Source organism: Podarcis bocagei (genome assembly GCF_964188305.1).
Source record: "Podarcis bocagei genome assembly, chromosome: 2".
Classification (NCBI taxonomy): Eukaryota; Metazoa; Chordata; class Lepidosauria; order Squamata; family Lacertidae; genus Podarcis; species Podarcis bocagei.
Window position 1 is genome coordinate 48,731,815 of NC_138126.1, and position 20,646 is coordinate 48,752,460.

Here is a 20,646-nt window from a genome sequence, read left to right on the forward strand (position 1 = left end):
ATAAACAAGGAGAAGAGCTGTCTTGAGCCATCACAGCAGCTTATCCATCTGGAAGCCAAGCTGGACATAGTCAAAGGTTTGGTGGCTCTGTCTCCAGAGTGCACCAACAAGATCAGAGCAGCAGCATCTCTGCTGAAATCTACCAAGGAAATTGATATCAAGCATCTATCGATAATCATGAGCCTCTGTATGTCAGCTTCTCAGATCACGCCCATCACCTACAATGGTTTCTGCTTCCTCATCAATGCACAATCACTCACAAGCATTGCAATGTGCTCAAGTTACCTCCGCTGGTCAGGCTGCCAATGAGATGGTGGACGGCAGAATCCAATCTACAGAACGGAACTCCCATTCGTGATCCGGAGAACTGTGATCACCACAGATGCCAGTTTTCAGGGTTTGGGAACTCATTATCAAGGTCACTTTGTACAGAAATGCTGGTCACCACAAAATCAGAAGCACTCCATAAATTGGTTGGAGCGAAGAGCTTCCAGGCTGGCGATGTTTCATTTTGCACATCAACCATGTGCTGCTGCACACAGACAATTCCACCACAAAATCACACATTTGCAGGCAGGGTGGGACACGATTGATTTCTCTGCAAAAAGAATCATTGCTCCTCTTCAACTGGGGGGGGGGGACGACCCTTAGTCTTGCGGGAGACAGCACTTTACAGGCAGATTGGCTGAGTCGCTCCCTTCTCGATCCGGGGGAGTGGATGCTCAACAGGCAAGTCTTCCACCTGATCCAGGAGTATCTAGGTCCATGTCAAGTGGATCTGTTTGCAATAAAGTTTCATGTTATTTTTCCTGGTTCAAAGACAGTCAAGCGGAAGCATGGGATGCCTTGATGGTACCTTGACCAAAATGTCTCCTATATACCTTTTCCCCACAGTCAATTCTGCAACGTGTTCTCCAAAAGATCAGAATAGAAAGATCATCCTGGTGGCCCCTTTCTGGCCCTGCAGGCCTTGGAAGTTGGAGCTCCAAGAGCTAGCCATCTCACGTCCTTGCCATCTTCTGGTGTTGTCCTACCTACTGCAGCAAGGACCCTTGTTCCATCCAAATCCACAGTGGCTATGTTTGACTGCATGACATTTGAATGCAGCCGTCTGAAACATCAAGGGTTGGATACAGCTGTCATCTTCACCATTTTGGCCTCATGCAGACCTTCCACTGTGTGGATATATCAGGCAACCTGGACCAATTTATCAACTTGGTGTTTCTACAGTGAAGCTGTGTCCACATAAGAGTTCCAGTTCTGGACAACTGAAGCTCTATGTCAACTATGTTACACTTTCAATGCATGGGCTACAGAATGGTTTGAAACCAAATGCTCTAAAAAGGCAAGTTTCAGTTTTGTGCACTACAGGTAGTGCCCCCATTTCACAAATTTGCAAAACTCATTCGTTAACACTGCAGAAACCACCGTTTGAAACTTTGTGCAAGATATCTGTAAAGCATCTATCCTTTAAGGTTCTCTTCCCCATGGCCATTATGTCTGCATGTCGAGTGTCTGAGTTGTCTGTATTATTGGTAGCTAAATATCTGTGCATCTTTCACAAAGACAAAGGGGTTCTAACAGATCCTTCCTTTTTACGGAAGGTCCTTTCCCACTTTCATGTCCAGCAAGAGTTGGTTGGTGCTACCTATCTTTTGTCCAGATCCAAAACATCTGAGAGAGAAAACGTGGCACAGCTTTGATGTTTGCCCTACACTGGAGGTGTCTATTGAAAGGACATTAGAATCACTGACTCCTTGTTCATATCCTTTCAACTATGGGCATAAAGGTTGCTCCTTCCACCTTTGAAAGGTGGAGCAGGGCTTGCACACCTCTAGCGTGCGAGTCACTCAAGTTGCCTCAGCCATTGCACATATTGGCTCATTCCACTAGATCATGGGTAGGCAAACTAAGGCCCAGGGGCTGGATGCGGCCCAATCGCCTTCTAAATCTGGCCCGCAGACAGTCTGGGAATAAGTGTGTTTTACATGAGTAGATGTGTCCTTTTATCTAAGACGCATCTCTGGGTTATTTGTGGGGCCTGCCTGGTGTTTGTTCTTCCCCCCCAAAAAAATATAGTTCGGCACCCCACAAGGTCTGAGGGACAGTGGACAGACCCCCTGCTGAAAAAGTTTGCTGACCCCTGCACTAGATCAGCAGCAACTTCAGCTGTGTTTATAGTTAATGCTCCTTTATTAAAGATCTGTAAAGCAGCTACTTGGTCCTCACCAAGTATATTCACCAGGCATTACAAAATGGACCTGTCTGCTTTGGCTGATGCTATCTGGGCACGCAGTCCTTCAACAGGTGCTTTAGTCACTGTAACTGCAGTTGGGACCCGCCCTAATTAGGAAAGCTGTGATACGTTCATCCCATTCATGGCATCAGCAACTGAATCAAACAGAACAATTGGTCTTATCTGAAGAGTAGATTTGATAGGCTACTGATGACATGAATGGGACCTCTCCCTGGAATAGACTGCGGTGATATTGATAATTTGGTTAGTTGCTGCTTTGTTTTCAACATATGTTTATTTAAAGTTTACATATCGAGCCAGGAGAGAGGCAGACATATGTAGAGAATTTTCATTCCTACTGTCAGTTCAATGCCTGTTGAGAGTTCGGCGAATCCTATAAAACTGAGGAATGACCGCACCTGCTTCCCAGGGCTCTTTGCCCTCCTGCCTCCTTCACACGATAAGATAATACCCAACTCATTCAAGTCATTAGCAACCTATCAAGTCTGCTCTTCAGCTAAGACCAACTGTTCTTTTTGCAAAAACCAAAGGATCTGACTATTGTAAAAACAGATGCACTGTTTTGTATTAATAGTATTACTTTGCTGGAGGAAAAGGCCAATGCACGTTTGATATAACTAAACTTGTCATGCACTTGCAATTAAAAATGATCAAGAAGAGGGTCAGCATAATTTTCCTCAGTAATTCAGCAGGTTTACTGTAAATGCACTTATGCTGTATGTGGAATTGTTCAGTAAGTCTTGCTAAATGGTATTTAGAGAAATTGTGCAAATATGGGCATGGATCACAGAATCAGTTTTATCTGAAATAATAGTTGGCAATGTCTCCATACAAATTGTTCTTCTCATCTGTTACAAAACGTATTTGTACGTTACCAAAACACATACTGCGATTGCAGCCTAACTTCTAATATGTGCTTTAATGTCTCTGACACCCTCTACACCAAAGTGCTCTGAAGTATAATGCAGAATAGCCAAGGGCAGTACCACCAAGTACATTCTCAAGTAAAAATAGCATTGCAGCATTACCAGTTTTCCTGAACTTTTCTCTGCTGGCAATTCATTTTCAGACATGTTTAAACTACAAGCAAGCACTCTGTTTCTGTTCTCAGTAATCTTTGGGAATCAAAATGAACTTTGAAAAAATAAGGACTAACAAATTTATTATAGCAGAGCCCTTCTCAGACTACACTCCACTTCATAATATATTTGTTAAGTCTTTAAAAGAGTCAAAGGACTCTGTTTTTGCCACAACACACCAAATGGTTATCCAATGCAGGTTGAAAGTGAAGACAAAAGCTTTTGTCCATTATGCTTACCTTATACCATTTTTTCCTCATGAAATTATCTGCACAGCAAGGCAAGTGAAGAAGAAAAAAAGATCCATATATAGCCATGTATACTTCTGCTAAGTTTCACCATGGTACCTTATGATATGGAAGAAAGTCCATACTCACATTAAGCTGGCTGTTTAAGAAAAATCAAAGCACAATGGAGTTTCATCTAATAAAGCAAACCCACCACCTTTGTTTCTCTGACTTTCCATGTCAGACAACAGGTCCGAAGACTTGCACACCAGAGTCACTTCATGCTTCAGATTCTCGTTTCTTCTTTCCATCTTCTCCCAAATCACTGTCTTCTGACTGACTACTGCTAAGGACTACAAATTGTCCCTCCCCAGTGCTCTGGTTGGATCTACTAGAAGCAGCTATTAGCCGGCTTTGCTCTTCCAAATCCTGAAAGAAAGCATTCAGTTTTAAATGGGACTTTCCACTGCAATTGCATTTATACAGATTTATGCTGTTGAAACACTTAGAATACCAGTGTAGATTTTGATCACATCCCCCAAAAGGTATTACAGAGCTGGAAAAGGTGCAGAAAGGGTAGCCTACAAAGGAAGTTTACAACAATGTAAGATTTTTGTTTTAGAAAAAAGGTGAACAAGAGAAGTAAGGGAAGATACAATACGGTTTTATAAAATTATGCATGGCATGGTGAAAGTGATTATATTAGAATCAGGAATTGTTATCCAATGAAGCTGAATAGTGAAAGATTCAGGAAGCATTTATACAATGCACAGCTAAAACTATGGAATTTGCTACCACATGATATGCAGTAGCCACCAACTTGGATTACTTTAAAAGGAGATTGGTCAAATTTATGGAATATAAGGCTATCAATGGCTGCTAGTCATGATGGCTGCATACTACCTCCAGGATCAGTGACACCATGGCCCAAATTCAAGGGATCTTAAGCGTTAGCAGAAGCCACTGCCAGGGCTCCCTCGAGAGCTTTCCCTGCCTCCTTTCACTGTGCCTCCCTCAAATCCACTCCGGAGAGCCAGGAGAACTCCTAGGAAACTTTATAGGGGGAGGAGAGTGCGGAATGTTCTGTCTGGCAAGCCAAAATCAGAAGGGTGCGACAAATTTCTCACCATGTCTCTGAATACCAGCTGCAGGGAAACAATGAAGAGGGCTATTGCCATCATGTCTAGTTTGTGGGCTTCCCAGAGGTATCTGGCCAGACACTGTGGGATAGGATAGGCCTTTGGTCTAGGGCTATTCTTAATGTTCTTATATATAATAGGCATACGAATAGTGCAATGATTTTCAACCATAAAAGACTAGTAGGAATTTTACTATGGCCACCAAACCACAAGTTATAAAACTGGGCAATTCTTGGAAGACTCCAGGGCATGAAGACAACCAGCCTCCCCCACTGCTTGCCTTTTCTCCAGTAACTAGTTTTCAATGCTTCTCAATGCAGATGTTCTACAGGTCTCAATTAATTCACCCAGTTCCCTTCTAAAGCCATCCAAGTCTACAGTTATCAGCATATTTTCTGACAGTGAACACTAAACCTTCGTTATGTGTTATGCGAAGTAGTGCTTTCCCTTGTCTATCCTAATGTACTGCCATTAACTTCATTAGGTGAATACAAGCTCCAGTGTGAACAGAGAGAAAAATCTATCCACTTTCTCAGCACTTTCATCTCCTCTGAAGGCCCAAGCTCATGCAAATTCTAAAGCTAAATTTGCATTGTAGTTTAGTCATTAGAACAAATCTGTTTTCTTGCATACAAGTTTTTTTCCAGGTAAAATTTTGGCAAACAACATACCTTTTCTATTTGTTTCTGTTTACTGAGTTCTTTTTGTTGTTTCTCTTTCACTCTATCCATTTCTTTCTGCTTTTCTGATGTTCTGCGATCCTGGAAAATTAAAAAAGGCACAGCACATTAATAATTGTTAAAGTAATATACTACATTAAAAATACTTGATGAAAAATTGCATTAGTATGTTATATAATATGTTCCATGGAAAGTTTCAATTCAGAGAACTGATGTACGTAGCAAATATTTTTAATAAATATCTGCTGCTGCCCTTCAAAATAGAGGAACTGCCTGCATGATTCTTCTGCACCATCAGATTACAGCAGAAATGTAATAAACTACCAGACCAGATAATTTCTATACCGGACACTGTTGGCAACACTACCAAATACTAGTGTGAAAAGGAATTTCCTGCCTACTTTGCAATGCTGCAAGTTTTTTGTTGCTTTTTAAACGAAAACTCAGCATGATTTCACAGTGACCACATGCCATGAGTTAATAATACTTTAGTGGCAGATAGTCATGAAGCATGCTCTCAAAAGATATGGCTGGGCAGTGGGTAGGGATTTGTAAAGCCAAAAAACCTGGAAAAGTGGTTTCAGGCAGCATGTCTAGTCCTTAATTTGAGACAATGGCCTTTAAAGGCTTAAGGAACTCTGTTCCCTTAAATCAGAGATGTCCAACAGGTCAATCGCGATCTACTGTTAGATCCCTGGGAGGTTTTGGTAGATCACAGTTGATGGCTGGGTCCCTTTCCTTAGCATTGGTAAAAAAGAATTTGGCTCCGCCCCCTCACCCCGCCCTCCATTGTTGCACGATCTGCAGAACGAAGACGGAGTTTACTCAGTGAGGCTGTTTGTTTTCCCAGATCTGCTGGTGAGTAGCTGTTCCTCTTTTTCTCCCAAAACCCATAAAAACAAGGCTTTCTTCCTCCCTAAATAAAGCTCAACAACCTTGCCCTGTACCCCTAAAAATCGTGGCTTTCCCCCTCCCTAAAAAAAAAGTCAGCAACTTTGACCTGAAACCCCCCAAAATGGGGGTAGATCAGTGCCAGTTTTTAATTCTGTAAGTAGATTGCAGTCTCTTGGGAGCTGGCCACCCCTGCTGTAAATACATTCCTGTTCTCTAGCTCAGGGTGGTTAAATGCGGAGTCACAAAGGACACTTCTAATTTTGCTTTGAAGTTAATACGGTTTTTCTTCTCCAACTCCTGATAGCTAGCAACTCATGCCAAATGCAATGCAGATCTGGATTGCTTTACTAAAGTGTTTGCTTACAGGTATCTCTGTAAAAGTCAGTGATATGGATGTTCCCAAAAAGTTAAAATTGGAATTAAAAAAGAAATCATAGAATAATTTGCAGCTTGCATCAGAAAAGTTTCTGATGGCCTAAGGAGTCATCTACTTCAGCATCTTTATTTTACTTGTATTTAGTAAACAAAACTAAAAAACTTTCAAACTGCCAAGCTTGCTTAATATATTTCCAATTGGCATCCATTCACTGTTAATAAAGAACTTACGAAACAGAAATGTTTCTGCAGAAAAAAAAACACTGGAAGAAATGCAGGCCCATAGCACTGGTCATAGTACACTTAAGAAGAAACTGGTTAACAGAACATGCTACAAAAGATTAATAGGCAAAATATATTGTGTTATTGAAGATGCCTAAACTGATGGCCTTCAGGTTCCTTTCAGCTCATTAATTCTGTGGTGCCAACAGAATGCATACATATTTTACATCAAATGAAAGTCTTACCAATTCAGCATGAAAGGCAATCTGTTTTGCAAGTCCCACAGAGTCACAAATCTAAATGGGAGGGGGAAAAGTCAGTAAACATGATCAACTGTGACCATCTTTAAATATATAATTAAATCACATTGCTGCAAGTGTGGAATAGTTCAGCATATTGGAGAACTTTAGCTGGAGCATGATAAATACCTTTTCCCCTTCATTATTTGATTCGAATATATAGCAGACTGACGTTGGTCTACTGTCTGCTCTCCCTGCTGAAGTCCGAAGCACAAATCCAAAAAGGCGTTTGTTTTCCTGGTGTGTGGCATACAGAACTACATTTGGCAATGGAAACTGTCAAGAAAAAAAATGACAGAACTTTAAAGCTCATTGAATACCAGATAAACATGTTTAATGTTAGTTGCTGGGCCAGATGGGAGTTGTAGTTCAACAACATCTGGAGGCTGCTGTTATAACTTATAAGTGTTACAAGTTACAAATGCTGGTGTAAATGTGACACTACTGAATGGATGTTATATGATAAATATGTGGAACCTGAACCTGTTAAGTTGTGGTAAAAGTACACATAGTAAGTGGAAGGTAAGCTTGGGTGCAACTTATAATTGACAGAAAACAGAGAGTGTATTGATGTGTCATGAAGCATGTTTCTATAACTGCTTTGATTTTAGCAACTCACCCTGAGTCTTGTAACTTGCGTCTGAGGGTCAATTAACCTAGAAGTGTTAATTTAAGAAACTATAAGTTATGATACAAAGAAAAAGAGAGCTGTAATTAAACACTGACAAATGTGCTGGTTTGGAATGAGAATACTTACTTTAAACAATCACATGTGACCAACAAATGTGATTCTGTCATTCTGAAAATGTTGTGTATAGCTCGAGCTGCTAGTATTTGGCGCATTGTTTCATAAACAACATCAGGACTTTCATCCGACTTCACCTCCATGGATCCAAGGAATCTTACAATAAATAACTGATGTAGGATAGAATCTGGAACAAGCACATATTAAACAAAATGATATGAACAACGTCTGGGCTTTCTAGAAAACCGGTGGCCTTGGCCTAACAGAATAACAATACACACTGCCCCAATTTTCATACATTTAATTCAGTTTCAATTACTTTAAAAGGATATAGCAAATTTAAGCATTCCCCAATCTAAGGACAAGAAAAGGCGCTGTCAAATGAAAGTTGTGCTTCCTTGCCTTTGGAGATGTGGACAGGAGTGTGCAAATCTGAACTTTATATAACTCTGTAGATCATGGCATAAGTACAAGATTGACATAGGTTAAACACGACATGAGATTCTCCATCTTGAACCTTGCTTGACCTTGGTACAAGCCTGATGCTGGCCTCATCTCAGGAAATACTTCATGCCTTGCAAATCAAGCTGCTAGCAAAGTCTATCCAAACTCCTGAATGAAGGCCTTCAAGCTAATGGTACAGGAGGCAGACAAAGAGATGGTTCAGTTAATCGCTCACCATCAAAAGTCTTTCACCCTTTTGTCAAGCAAACAGGATGGCCAGTTTTCAGTTATTTTCTCCTTAGGATGAACAAGGTGTGAAATGGACAGGAACACTGGGAGAAAGACAGGAATTTCTAGTCTCAAACCCTACCCCACTTCCCTAATAGGAGGCATTAGCTATGAAAATTATTAAAACTCCAACTAGGAACTGTTTAATTCTGTTCAGGCTCAACTGCAAAGGTGTTTGCCAACACTTTTTATCAACACATTTAGAAGGAGGAGGAGGGGGCTACAGAGATTATAATTAAATACATCTTCAATTTAAGTACAGTTTTGCTCTACCTTCTGTTTCTGATTTGGTTCCTCCAGATTCTCCAAATGGATTTGTTCGTCTGTTAATAATAATAATAATAATAATAATAATAATAATAATAATGATGATGTGATTCTTGCACACTGAAACCCAATAATCTAATTCTGTATTATAACAAAACAACGATCAAGATTTTAAGATCATGTGATGATATATGCAGCAATGGGTTTCACAATACAAAATTATTGAAGATCTATTCTACTGAAGAACTGCTGCACTTCAGTAAAAATCAAGTGAAAAGATCAGTAGCTTGGAGTACCATCCCAATGTTTTAGCTAGAAGATCAAAAGCAACCCATGAGAAACTTTTATGTACCTCAATTCTAGTCTGACAAGTTAGCTAATTTTCGTTCACTTGAAAAATACAATGCAAGACTGCAAGTTGCAAACAGAGCAAAAGGCCATCTTCTCCTGTCAAGAATGCATACCATCCCATTTATTTGTTATACTATTTAGTTATAAACAACTACCATTTAAAATACAGCTTTCTGAAAGCATTAATTGGATTTAGTCTTAAAAGAAACATGTGCTACACATGACTATCAGCAGAAGTATCATTAAATGTGAAAATTCTCTAGGCTTCTAGTGTGTATCACAGGCAAATGAAAAACTTTAACAAAACTTAAAAATTGGGTCTTATTTTGTTAATAATACTTTTGAATATAGTGGGTGGTATTCAACTAAGTTTTACTCAGATTAGAGTTACTGAAATTAATAGGCCCAACTTAGTCATATTCATTAATTTCAGTGGGTCTACTCTAAGCAAAACTTAGCTGAATACCACCCAATTGTTGTATAACACATTCAGAGCTTATGTTTTCACAATAGTAGGGGAAAAGAGCAACTTTCGCTACGTTAATTTTAAACAGAAGCCCCTTAAACAAATAAGCAGCAAATGATTGGTTATCTCAGTTAAATTGTGATGCCAATTTATTTATAGCAGTTTCTCAGGAAACTTTAAAAACTGCTGTCTTTTCATGGATAGGAACTACTAGACTTAATTTTCTGACTGGAGTTTCCAAGTGCCATTCAGAATTACAACCAGAATGCATCTGCTCAACACAACTAAATGTATCGGAATACTGGCCTTCAGCTTTGGGGTCAGAACTAATTGAAGTCTGAGACATTTTCAGCATAGTTTAAGAAATTCACTCAGTTTAGCAATGATCACTCAGTTCTGGACTTTTCACCGAAATAGCTTGTGTCTCCATCAGAGCAAAGCTCAAGAAACTGAGCTTCATTACTGTCATTGCACCTTGGTAGTGGTGTTCAAATGAGTTCTTGGCAACTTTGTATCACAGACATTTTATTTCAAATATTAAATATGAACTCACATTTCTTCTGCCAACAGTTCTCTTTGAGTCAGTTCTCTACAGTGGTGCCCGCAAGACGAATGCCTCGCAAGACGGAAAAGTCACTAGACAAAAGAGTTTTCCGTTTTGGAGGTGCTTCGCAAAACGAGTTTCCTATGGGCTTGCTTCGCAAGCCGACAATGTCTTGCGAGTTCCTGCTGGTCTTTTCCCTCCCCCCCTTTTTCTAAACCGCTAAGCCGCTTATCAGCTGATCCGATCAGCAGATAAGCCGCTAAAAGCCGCTAATAGCGCTAATCCTTCAATGGGCTTGCTTCGCAAGACGAAAAAACCGCTAGACGAAGAGAATCACAGAACAGATTCTTTTCGTCTTGCGAGGCACCACTGTACCTGTTTTGAACTTTTCTTAGTGGTAACTGAAATTCACTCATTCCTTTAGCTCACAAAAATCAATCCAAGACATAACTGTCTCAGTCAACACTTGGCTGTCCCATTATCTATCACGAGGGTGCCTAAGGCACCACATAAAGTAGAAAGCAGTAGTTCTCCTCATGCTAATTTCTGTCCAGAGCAGAAGTCTTAGCATATTTGCAGAGCCATAAGACAAAGACATGCAGTATTTTGAGTCAGATACTGCCTGCTCCTGTTTTAGCTTTAAAGCTTCTCTATCACTTTCCTCATTCTCCATTAAGACTAGTCTTCATGTTACAAAACTGCATTTATTGGAGCCTTGTAGATTTACTGTAGGTACTGACTGCTGCTTCATTTTTCATATATGTAAAAGCATAATTTACTTATCTGATAAAAAGCAAATGCTTAAAATAGTCAAATTTAAAATAAAATTATTGGGAATAGGTAGGAAATATATATCTTTAAAAACTGTCAAAATTTATCTTCCTAGGAGATGTGACCCTAGAAGCCTAGATCATTTTCACTAACCTTTTTAAGCTTAGGATCACAGTCATCAGTCTGATATCACTACCTAGAGGCAGGGCTACCACATTTCTTTTGAGTTTCCAAGAGGAAATGCCCAAAGTGCTGGGGCAAGCAAGCAGTAGGAAAGGAAAATATGATTTTTGGGGGTTTTTTTTTTTTTTTTTAAAAAAACCATACAGGGTAAAGTTTGCTCAGAAGGATGAAAGAAGTCTGCTGCAAGAATTAAGACATTGCACACAGAGGTTCAAGCACACGCTTTTCCATTTGTGCATTATTTTGATTTTGCAGCTCTTCTCTGACAGGAGGGGCCATTGCAGATCTGGCAAACCTAGCCCTTAAAGGACTGAGCCAGAGGCTGTGGAACCAGACACTTTCAGAAGCCAGCCCCCTGCCTTTACATGCATGCATTCCTCACAGAGTTTTAAACAGGTAATGGCCATGTCAGCATACACCTTAATAGTGGCTACATGCTATTCTGGTTTCACTCTTAACCAAAGATTTGATATTTGCTTCAAGCCTTTAAACTTAAAACTTAATTAAAAGCAAGCCCTATTTAGGACTAAACATAGTTAAAGCTGATGAAAGTAGCTGATGGTACACTGAAAGCATACAGCCATGATGGGAGACAGCAAGCTATCCCACAGCATGCTCCTCATCCCATTAAAGTAGCACTGGACATGTCTCCCTTATTGTCTGCAAATTGGTTTCCCCATTTTAAATTGCTGTAATATGTATTTTATCTTCTGTAAATCATTTTGAATGGCACATAAATTATCAAATACTGTAAAGAATTGTGAGCATTAGTCTGCATAGGCTCAGATACATCAGTAGAAGGCATTATATATTGTAAATCAGCAGCATGTGCTTCAGTTGTGTTTTGGCACTTGGACATCTTTTGTTGCTCTTATCTTACCTGCCTGCCTGCCCTGAGGATTTTGCTTGGCCAGGTTGATCTTCGCTTACTGGAGAAATAATGTCAAATTGTATAGGAGTGTCAGGTGCAACAAGAGAGTCCAAGGAAAGAGCTGATAGAGATGCTGAATCAGATCCCAAAGACCCAGTGCTGCTAGTACGAGTCGTGGGAGGACGAGCCTGTCTAAAAAAAACAAGTAAGAACAGAAGGAATTGTCTCAAGCTATACAATATTTTATGTTTCAGTGGATTCTGGGGAAATCCCTAGTCATCATCATTGTCATCATCAATAATCACTTCCTTCCTTCCCACTTACCAATCTGAAACTACCTGCCAGTCATCCCACTTCAAGTCAGTATAATGGTTTTAAATAAACCACCTGAAACTCAGGATCATGGAAACACCCTAAATCAGGATTGCCAATGCAGTGCCCTCCAGATGCTGGGCTATAATTCCCTTCATCTCTGCCCATAGGCCATGCTGGCTAAGACTGATCTAAGGCTGATGGGAACTGGGTGTCCAACGATGTCTGAAGACAGCTCAAAGCCTATCTAACAGTTACCCTCACCATCAATTCAGAAACTTTAACAGAATGGTCATGAAGAATAATAAGCAAGGGCCTAAATAAGATAATGTGATAATTCCTCAGATCATGTCCAGGTCAAACAGGCTATTAAAGTGACATACCTACAGCATTCATTCCATCAAGCTGTAAGAGAAGTATAAAGACAGGACTGCAGCTCCCTTCCATTAGCTCTGCTTAAAGACAAGGAACTTTATACTTCTCTCCAAATGTTCCCATTCCTATTGTTCTCTGCAATATCTCTGTAACTTAAGAATTAGTGCCCAAGCTTGCTTTTTAAAGAAATTAAATATTAACTGCAGCTGGAACTCAATATTATGAGAGTTATCCCACATACCATTCTCCCAAATAGTACCTACTAATACATCAGAAACACATAATAGGGCAATTGGAAGCATCAAACCCTATGAGCAAAGAAGCAATAGTGAAATGACTAAACTGTTAGATACAGCTTGCATGGAAAATTACTTGACACTCTGTCTTAGCCTAACTTCCAGACTTGCTAAAAGAAATACAAAGCAGAAGGGGAAGAACATCCCAAACAGGACAGTTTTAGAAAGAGCCAACAAACTTCACAAATCCAAATTGATACTCAGACAAATCAAAGAATTTAGATTATCAGCAAGCTCTCCCTAAACCAATGGGAGCCACTTCTGCAATAAGAGACCATCAATGAAATGTTTTTACAAAGCTAACTTTGAGAGGAAATGCATGGCAATTCATTGCAAGATTTAAGTAACCTTCAGTGATATTTTAAAACAACCCCAAATAACCATCCAAACTTCACTGGCTCCTGGAGAAATAACCAGGTTTGACTGAACATAATCTTTAATCAGTCTGCTGTTTTACAACTTACACAGCTGGTCTCATGCTCTCATGTCTCTGCTGGAAGGAAGGAGAGGGGGTAACAGCTTCTAAAGCCGACTGATTTACACGTGCAGCAATTTCCTATGTTTGCAGGGAGGGCGACAAAAAAAAGGAGTTTCCTTTCAGTTAAATTTGAATATACACTTCTCACTGACAGTCATATAGAAGCTGTGTGCCAACTGTATTTTACCCTCTCAAAAATTATTTTTATAAATAATTATGTTTAAATCTTTACCCTGCTCCATTGTAAGCATTTTGGCAAATGCAGTAGACACATAAGGGTGCAAATGGCATATTTCTAGAATAAAGAGCCTTACTGTACAAGAAAAGAATTCACATCTCAGAGCTGCTTTGCATATTTCTTTCCCAAATACAGAGTGATCTTTATAGTGAAAATGCAATTTATAAACATCTAAATGATAGCAGAGGTGTATTTATCACATACTGATGATGAAGCTGATAGATACAGGCACCCCCCTCCCTACTTATACAGGTGTTATGTTCCAAGCTGCTGTGTGAATAAGCGAAAATTGCATTAAGTGGGGAGCACCCTCTAAATGCCCTCTCTGCCACTTTTTCTCCAGTCCACACCAACAATACTGTTTCCAACACTGAGACCGGCTGGAACCTGGAGGATGCGCAAAAAAGTGGCTGCTGCACTACTGCACACATCCGCTGTTAGTTGGGGAGGCTGAGCAGCTTAAACAAAGCCCCCACTGTGCCTCCAGTCTCTTTGGGGCTTCCTCACTGGCATCCTCTTTGGGCTCCGGGGAGAGTCTCCTTGCAAGGCACAAAGACTCTCCAGCTCTCTCCCACCATTTCCAGGTTTGAATTAAATTATTTATTTATTTGCCAGCGCTGCATGGTCACACACGAGTCAACTATGTGTAAGTGGTGGTGGGGAGCCTGTATAGCGTTTCGTTTCTTCCAATCTTATTAATTTATTGGCTTGGAAAAGTATAAAATATTTAAAATGGAGCAAGTAAAATCTTGAATAATTGAGGCTGTCTCATTATCAGTACTCTAACAAATTCCATTCATTCTCTCCAGTACAAAGCATTACATTTGACTTCATTATGGCTGAGAAGGAGAAACTCCATGAAACTTTCCCCTCTCCATCCAATTACTGCACAATACAATTTGTATCATTTTCTAAAGACACAAGTGCAAAATTATAGGTAAATTTTAGTAACTCATTTTTGCCATGCAAGCCTTTGGTATGTCAAGGATTCGTTTACTTATAGCTTCAGATTTTATTCCAAATCATGGTGAAGAAGAGTCTAGGCTTGCACAATGAATGAACTGACAAATTGAAGTTACAGCTATAGTTGTGTCTCTGAGGCAGCTACAACACTGAAACAGAAAAGCTGAACAAATGGAAAACAAAAACAAGCAAGTAGCTCTAAATCATAGTATGCTTAGGAAAGCAGTGTAAGTTGCTTTAAATCGTAAATGTAGGTTTAAACCTGAAGTTTCATACTCCATACTACAACTAATTTATAAAACACTCCTCTTAATTTCCCAGCACAGACTAGATTAGGAAATTTCATTAAAACACAAATTTAACTTTTCATTTATGTTTATAAATAAAATTTACTCTGACATTAGAAGAAATAAATCACATTACCTCTGGGTTTTCGCTTAGATAGATCTGTTTGGAGATGTTGTTTATTGTACATATCCACTGAAAAAGAAAGCCAATAGGTGCAACTAAGTTTAAAATAGTGCAAAATCTTCTTCCACATTTTTCACTCCATTTTCTCCATGTAATTTGTTTCCTCTACATGTTCATATTTAACTTCTGAAGCAGCTAATTTTTCAGGGAGATTAAAAATGTGATTCATCTGATCACATGGGGGCAACAGTGGAAAGTCGCGGGAAACCAACAGTATAGAGATTCCAGATAATGCTGTTTTTAAAATAAAAATTATTGAGCAAGCTGTTTATACCTGGTCAAAAGTACAAAGCATTCCTTACAATGACCTACTGACAATACTCATTTCAGTTGTTCATAATGGTACACAGAATAAGTCTAATAATAAGGAGAAGAATTAATCTCATTGTGCAAGCTTTTCTTGAATTACTTGGAATTTGGTTGGTTCTGGAAGTGAGAATTCCAGTTATGACTCTCTGGGTACTTTTGATGATGCCATCTTTTTATCTGCTTTAATAAGGTGCGCTGAATTGGTTTTACTGTGGTGGTGCTTCACAGTGTACAGTCAACTTTGTCAGATGCTCATCCTTTAAGTCTTTGAAGCGCCACAAGACAATCTGTAATTTTAGCACTCATTCTTGTGCAGCAGCTTACCTCTTCATAATCTTTTCTGCTCTCTGCCTGAAGAATTGAAGACCTGGCAGAAAAGTAAGTAAAAATGAACAGATTTAAATGTATTTCTCAAGGGAAATTATAATATAATATAATATAATATAATATAATATAATATAATATAATATAATATAAGGAATTTTGATACTATTTAGGCAGTGTATTTCTTTACTAAATATAGGATTGACACTTTGCTGCTTTCTAAACTATAGATAAAACACTCCAGATAAAATACACTCCAGGTGTATTTTTCACATTTGGAAAGTTTATCTATGTGCCATGGGGCTTACCAAGTCCCAGGGGTGAATAGCACATATCCAGCTGCGTCCATGAGCTAAGCAACTGAGACAGCCACTCACTGATACAAGAGTGGTAAAAGTCAGCAATCTTGAGGTGTCTGTTATAACAAGAATTTGGCCCTGCCTGGGGTTGTGCAATACTGTCCTCTCAGTAAAAGAACAGAGGTGGCAGGCAGGCAAGCAGCAGATAATGAAGAGTTCAGTAGAATATAATCTAGGGCTAGATAAACCAAAATAATATTAACTAAGAATCTAAAATGGTAATATACCCAATATAAACATTTGTTTTAATGAGCCTACTCCAAGTAAAGATTGAATACAGCACATCCTCTCATTTTTTTGGACTACAAAATTTACTTAAAATTTCAGCACACAGAATGATATCAAGTCCTGATCAACTGATCTGATTTCATATCAAAAATTTGGATTTTACTAGAAGTTTTACATGCCTGCCATTTTCTCCAATCTGATGGACAAAAAATGAAGCCTCCCTCCCTTCTACCCACACATTCTCTTTTTAATAATTCCCCCCTCAAACCCAAAGTGCTTTCAATTTTCTCTCTAACAGCTGCATTAGTTAAAACAAAAGAAACAAAATACAAACTTTTTGCCATCAAAAGAGGTTATCTGAAAGCAGTATCTTCGGTCTTCACAATCCACAGCCATTACTGAACAGTTGTCTATATCCATAACAAGTCCTCCAGCTACATCACCTCTTGCCTGACTCATTAGGTTTCCACCCTGAGTGAAGTAAAATTGTCTGTCCCAGCTGGAAGACACCAGCCCCGTTTTACTGAAATAAGAAAAGAGATTAACTTAATATTTTACTAGCTGGAGGCGAGCATAGGCAGGCATCTCCACACAGAAGAGCTTTCACAAATCCAAGGCCTGGTGTAAAGTTCGTATCATCACTTTCCAATCTAACAAGAGTGTGCGTGGCAGCTATTTTATCAGTCAAGTGCCTTTTATCAGCTCTGGTTGATAAGACAGTTTTGGTCATTCCTGGACTGATATAGCTGTGCCACTGTGGTTCTGGCACTGGTAGCCTCAATGCTGGATTATTACAATGCAATACACTCTATGTAGGGGTTCCCTTGGGCTTAGTCTGGAAGCTGCAGCTGATACAGAAAGCAGCAGGTAGGTTGTTGATTCAAGGTTTTGCTTTTAGCATTTAAAGTTCTCAACTTGGGACCAGGTCGCCAAGGAGACTGGCTGACCCCATATTTCCCTGCCCAGCAACTGTACTCCTGGAATGGGCCACTGATGAGTGTGCCACATGCTCCAGAGATGCACTTAGTATGTACTAGAAACCAGGCTTCTAGTGTTGCAGCTCCAGCCCTCTGGAATAAGTTACCTGAAATTAGATAAGCACCAAGCATCTTGGTATTTAGGGCACTAATAGATTTTTTTCCAAGAATGCTTTCCCTGAAGTGTGGCCCAGTCATGTTATGGAATATTAATGAATTAATTATAATAAATGATTTTATTGGTGTTCAGTTTTCCAACTCTGTAATCTTTTGTATCTTATCTTATTGTACACTGCTTTAATACCTTTAGTTTGTGAAGCTGCTTATAAAACTGCAAATAAAGAACATAAAAAGTCTCTACCACATTAAGACAAAAGCATACACATTGCATTTCAACTTTGTAATCTAAGCATTTACTGGCATTCTAGCATAGTTCTTTAAAAATATTTGATTTCAAAAGTTCTTTTTGCAAATTCTTCTATTAAATTTTCTACATCACTTGCCATGAAATGTAAGCATGTCATTTCAAAATAGTTTATTCAACACAGTGTTAGGGGAAAGATTAGAAACTTAAACCATTTCAAATATTTGGAAGACACAGGAAATACTCCTATTTTTAAATGCACATAGCAATAATTCAGGTCCTACAAACTAGCTTAGGCTGTTGCAATTCATACAAAGACAGAGGAAATTGATTCTTACTTTCTTGCATTAAGATAACCAGCTTTCCGAGTAAGGTGCCGCTGGACAGGAAATTTTGTAGGATCAGGATCTGGCAGGTACAATGGGTCACTGGCTGCCTCCAAGTCTCCTATAGTCTGCTGCATAGTCTCTACGTCATGGTCCATTTCCCTACGAACACTAAACAAATTGGGCAAATGCTTTAGTTTAACTGTAATAAGTATTTTTTAAAAAAGAAAAAGACGTTAAACCATTCATTTTAAAAGAAAAAAGTTAACTTACTCCTGAACACTTGTCCCAATATTTGTTAAAAATTCTTCCAGTTGTTCAGAAAGATTTTCTGAGCCCATCTTAAAGAAGCTTATCTTTTAGAAAGGAGAATCAAATCATTTAACAATTAATATTTAGGTGTATATAATGGAAATTAAGATTGTATTTTTAAAGAAACAAAAATATAGCTACAGACGCAGAGCAGGATAATCAGTCACACTATATGATTAAAGAGAAAACTGAGAAAAACACAACCCCTGTAAGACTATATTCACAATTTCTCCTAACTAAAAGAATAATCCCCACTAATTACAAGGAGGAAGAACTATACAGACTGTACAGTGTTTTAACTTCTGTTTATATATGCCTTTATCTCCTCAAAAAGCTTAGACAGATTCAGTCTCCACAATTTATTTGCATGTTGGGAGTCTCCCCACACCTCACCCGTCACACTCAAGGACTTGTTCTGCCGATACTAAATGCAAATGGTAGCACAAGGCAGTCCTATTTCCTCATGTACTGAATTTTCATGCAACTGGCATATTTATTTTTGAGGTTTTAATATTTTTAAATTGTATTAAGCATCAAAAACACTCCTATAACACTAGCACGCCTAGACATAAATCCCAAGTACACTTATTCTTTAACCAGAATAATTTTATGTATGCATCTTATTTCACAGACATTCACCTGAGCTTGCATGTATCCTAACAAGGGTTCCAACATAGCAATTTTCTTCTTATACTGCAGAGTATTTAATGCACAGAAATAATGCATCATGGTCTGATGTTGTTTCTTCCGGGAAGTATATACATCTTCTGTAACCTCATACTTGACCTGAGGAGAAACAGAATTTCTGACTCAAGGCAGTGTATTGTGCCAATAAAAGAATTGTTTTACATGACATTTATTAATTAACAACTCTTTTTATTTTATTATTAACATGCTATGTTCACAAACACTGTCCTATATAGTTACACAAACCATAAATCAATTAAAATAATAAATGAAGATCAACAGAGCAATAAAGCCAATCCCAAGATCCAAAGCAAGCTTAACCAAATCCTTCCAAAACCTCAGAGAACAAGAATGTTCTAAGTAGCCCATCAAGGATGTGGCCACCTGTGCCTCAAGGGAGAACTAGTGCCCAGAATCAGGCACAACCACCAAGAAGGCCCAGTGTAACCTCCACATACAGCAAGCAACACTCGCCAATGAGACAAGAAGGGCTCCTTCAGCCAATCTCAGAGCTCAGGACGACTGATATGGGTAAAGATGTTGCATCAAGTACGTAGGAGCCAAGTTGTGCAGAGCTTTGTATGTTAACATCAGCACCTTAAACTAGGCCTGGCAGCATATAGTGTTAGATAGGCTTCACTTTAGGACATATGCACCAGCTCTCTTCTGATCTGCTTCATCATCAAAAGCTCAGTAGAAAACCAAGGCACAATTTAGGCTCTGGAGTGAGAGGTGTTTAAGAGCAATCCTGCCAACTGCCTCTCCTCTCCACCTCACCATTCCACAGCAAAACCAGGGCCTCAGCAGGAGCATCAAACAGAAAATTCCCCAGCAAATTCAGGAACTCATGAGATTTAATAAGCCTCTAGGGGTAGATCATACTAATCAGTCCCCTCATACCTATGGAGGGGAATTGGGTGTCAAGTAAAACGATACTAGGAAACAGTCCATCCATGAGAAAGTATTAAGGACAACCACCCCAATCACAGAACCAGATAGGTCCACTGTGTGGCAAAGCCCAGATCAACGATCACCAGCAACTGGGCCACTGTATGAATATAATAATAACCGGCCCATCTGGCTGGGCTTTCCCAGCCACTCTGGGCGGCTTCCAACAAAATACTAAAATACAGTAACCCATCAAACATTAAAAGCTTCCCTGAACAGGATGCTGGACTAGATGGACCACTGGCCTGATCCAGCAGGCTGCTCTTATGCTCTTATGACATAGCCCCATGGTTGCCATGGAGGCCATGAATTCCTGAGCTGGACCTAAGAAGACATCCTCAGTATGGATGCTGAAGTCCTCAGTACAACTGTCTGTGGATTCTCCAACACCACCTTTGAGACCACCTCAGCCAGCTTTGACAGGAAACTATTGGTGGGTGGTATACCTAGAGGATGCCTTTTTTTGTCTCTTTGGTCCAGCACTAAATATCAACCCTCAAATTTAGCACTCAAGCACACTAGCTTCCTGTAAAAGAGATGACATTTTGATAGATGCAATACCCGCTTCCTCTACCTT

The 20,646-nt window shown here is 39.3% G+C and overlaps 1 protein-coding gene across 1 annotated transcript in view; it reads right to left on the bottom strand.

Annotated features, from left to right (window-relative positions):
- Positions 1-3,040: 3,040 nt before the first annotated feature.
- APPL1 (adaptor protein, phosphotyrosine interacting with PH domain and leucine zipper 1) overlaps positions 3,041-20,646 on the bottom strand; it is a 32,402-nt gene continuing 14,796 nt past the window's right edge. The window contains exons 8-22 of the mRNA XM_081184112.1: positions 19,074-19,220; positions 18,396-18,478; positions 18,135-18,293; positions 16,790-16,978; positions 15,869-15,911; positions 15,188-15,244; positions 13,550-13,641; positions 12,112-12,294; positions 8,923-8,972; positions 7,930-8,104; positions 7,792-7,828; positions 7,302-7,448; positions 7,119-7,169; positions 5,374-5,463; positions 3,041-3,992 (exon numbers count right to left, since the gene is read on the bottom strand). Coding sequence (XP_081040238.1) covers positions 3,843-3,992; positions 5,374-5,463; positions 7,119-7,169; positions 7,302-7,448; positions 7,792-7,828; positions 7,930-8,104; positions 8,923-8,972; positions 12,112-12,294; positions 13,550-13,641; positions 15,188-15,244; positions 15,869-15,911; positions 16,790-16,978; positions 18,135-18,293; positions 18,396-18,478; positions 19,074-19,220 — 1,653 coding nt within the window. The 3' untranslated portion in view covers positions 3,041-3,842. The remainder of the gene's footprint in view (positions 3,993-5,373; positions 5,464-7,118; positions 7,170-7,301; positions 7,449-7,791; positions 7,829-7,929; positions 8,105-8,922; positions 8,973-12,111; positions 12,295-13,549; positions 13,642-15,187; positions 15,245-15,868; positions 15,912-16,789; positions 16,979-18,134; positions 18,294-18,395; positions 18,479-19,073; positions 19,221-20,646) is intronic.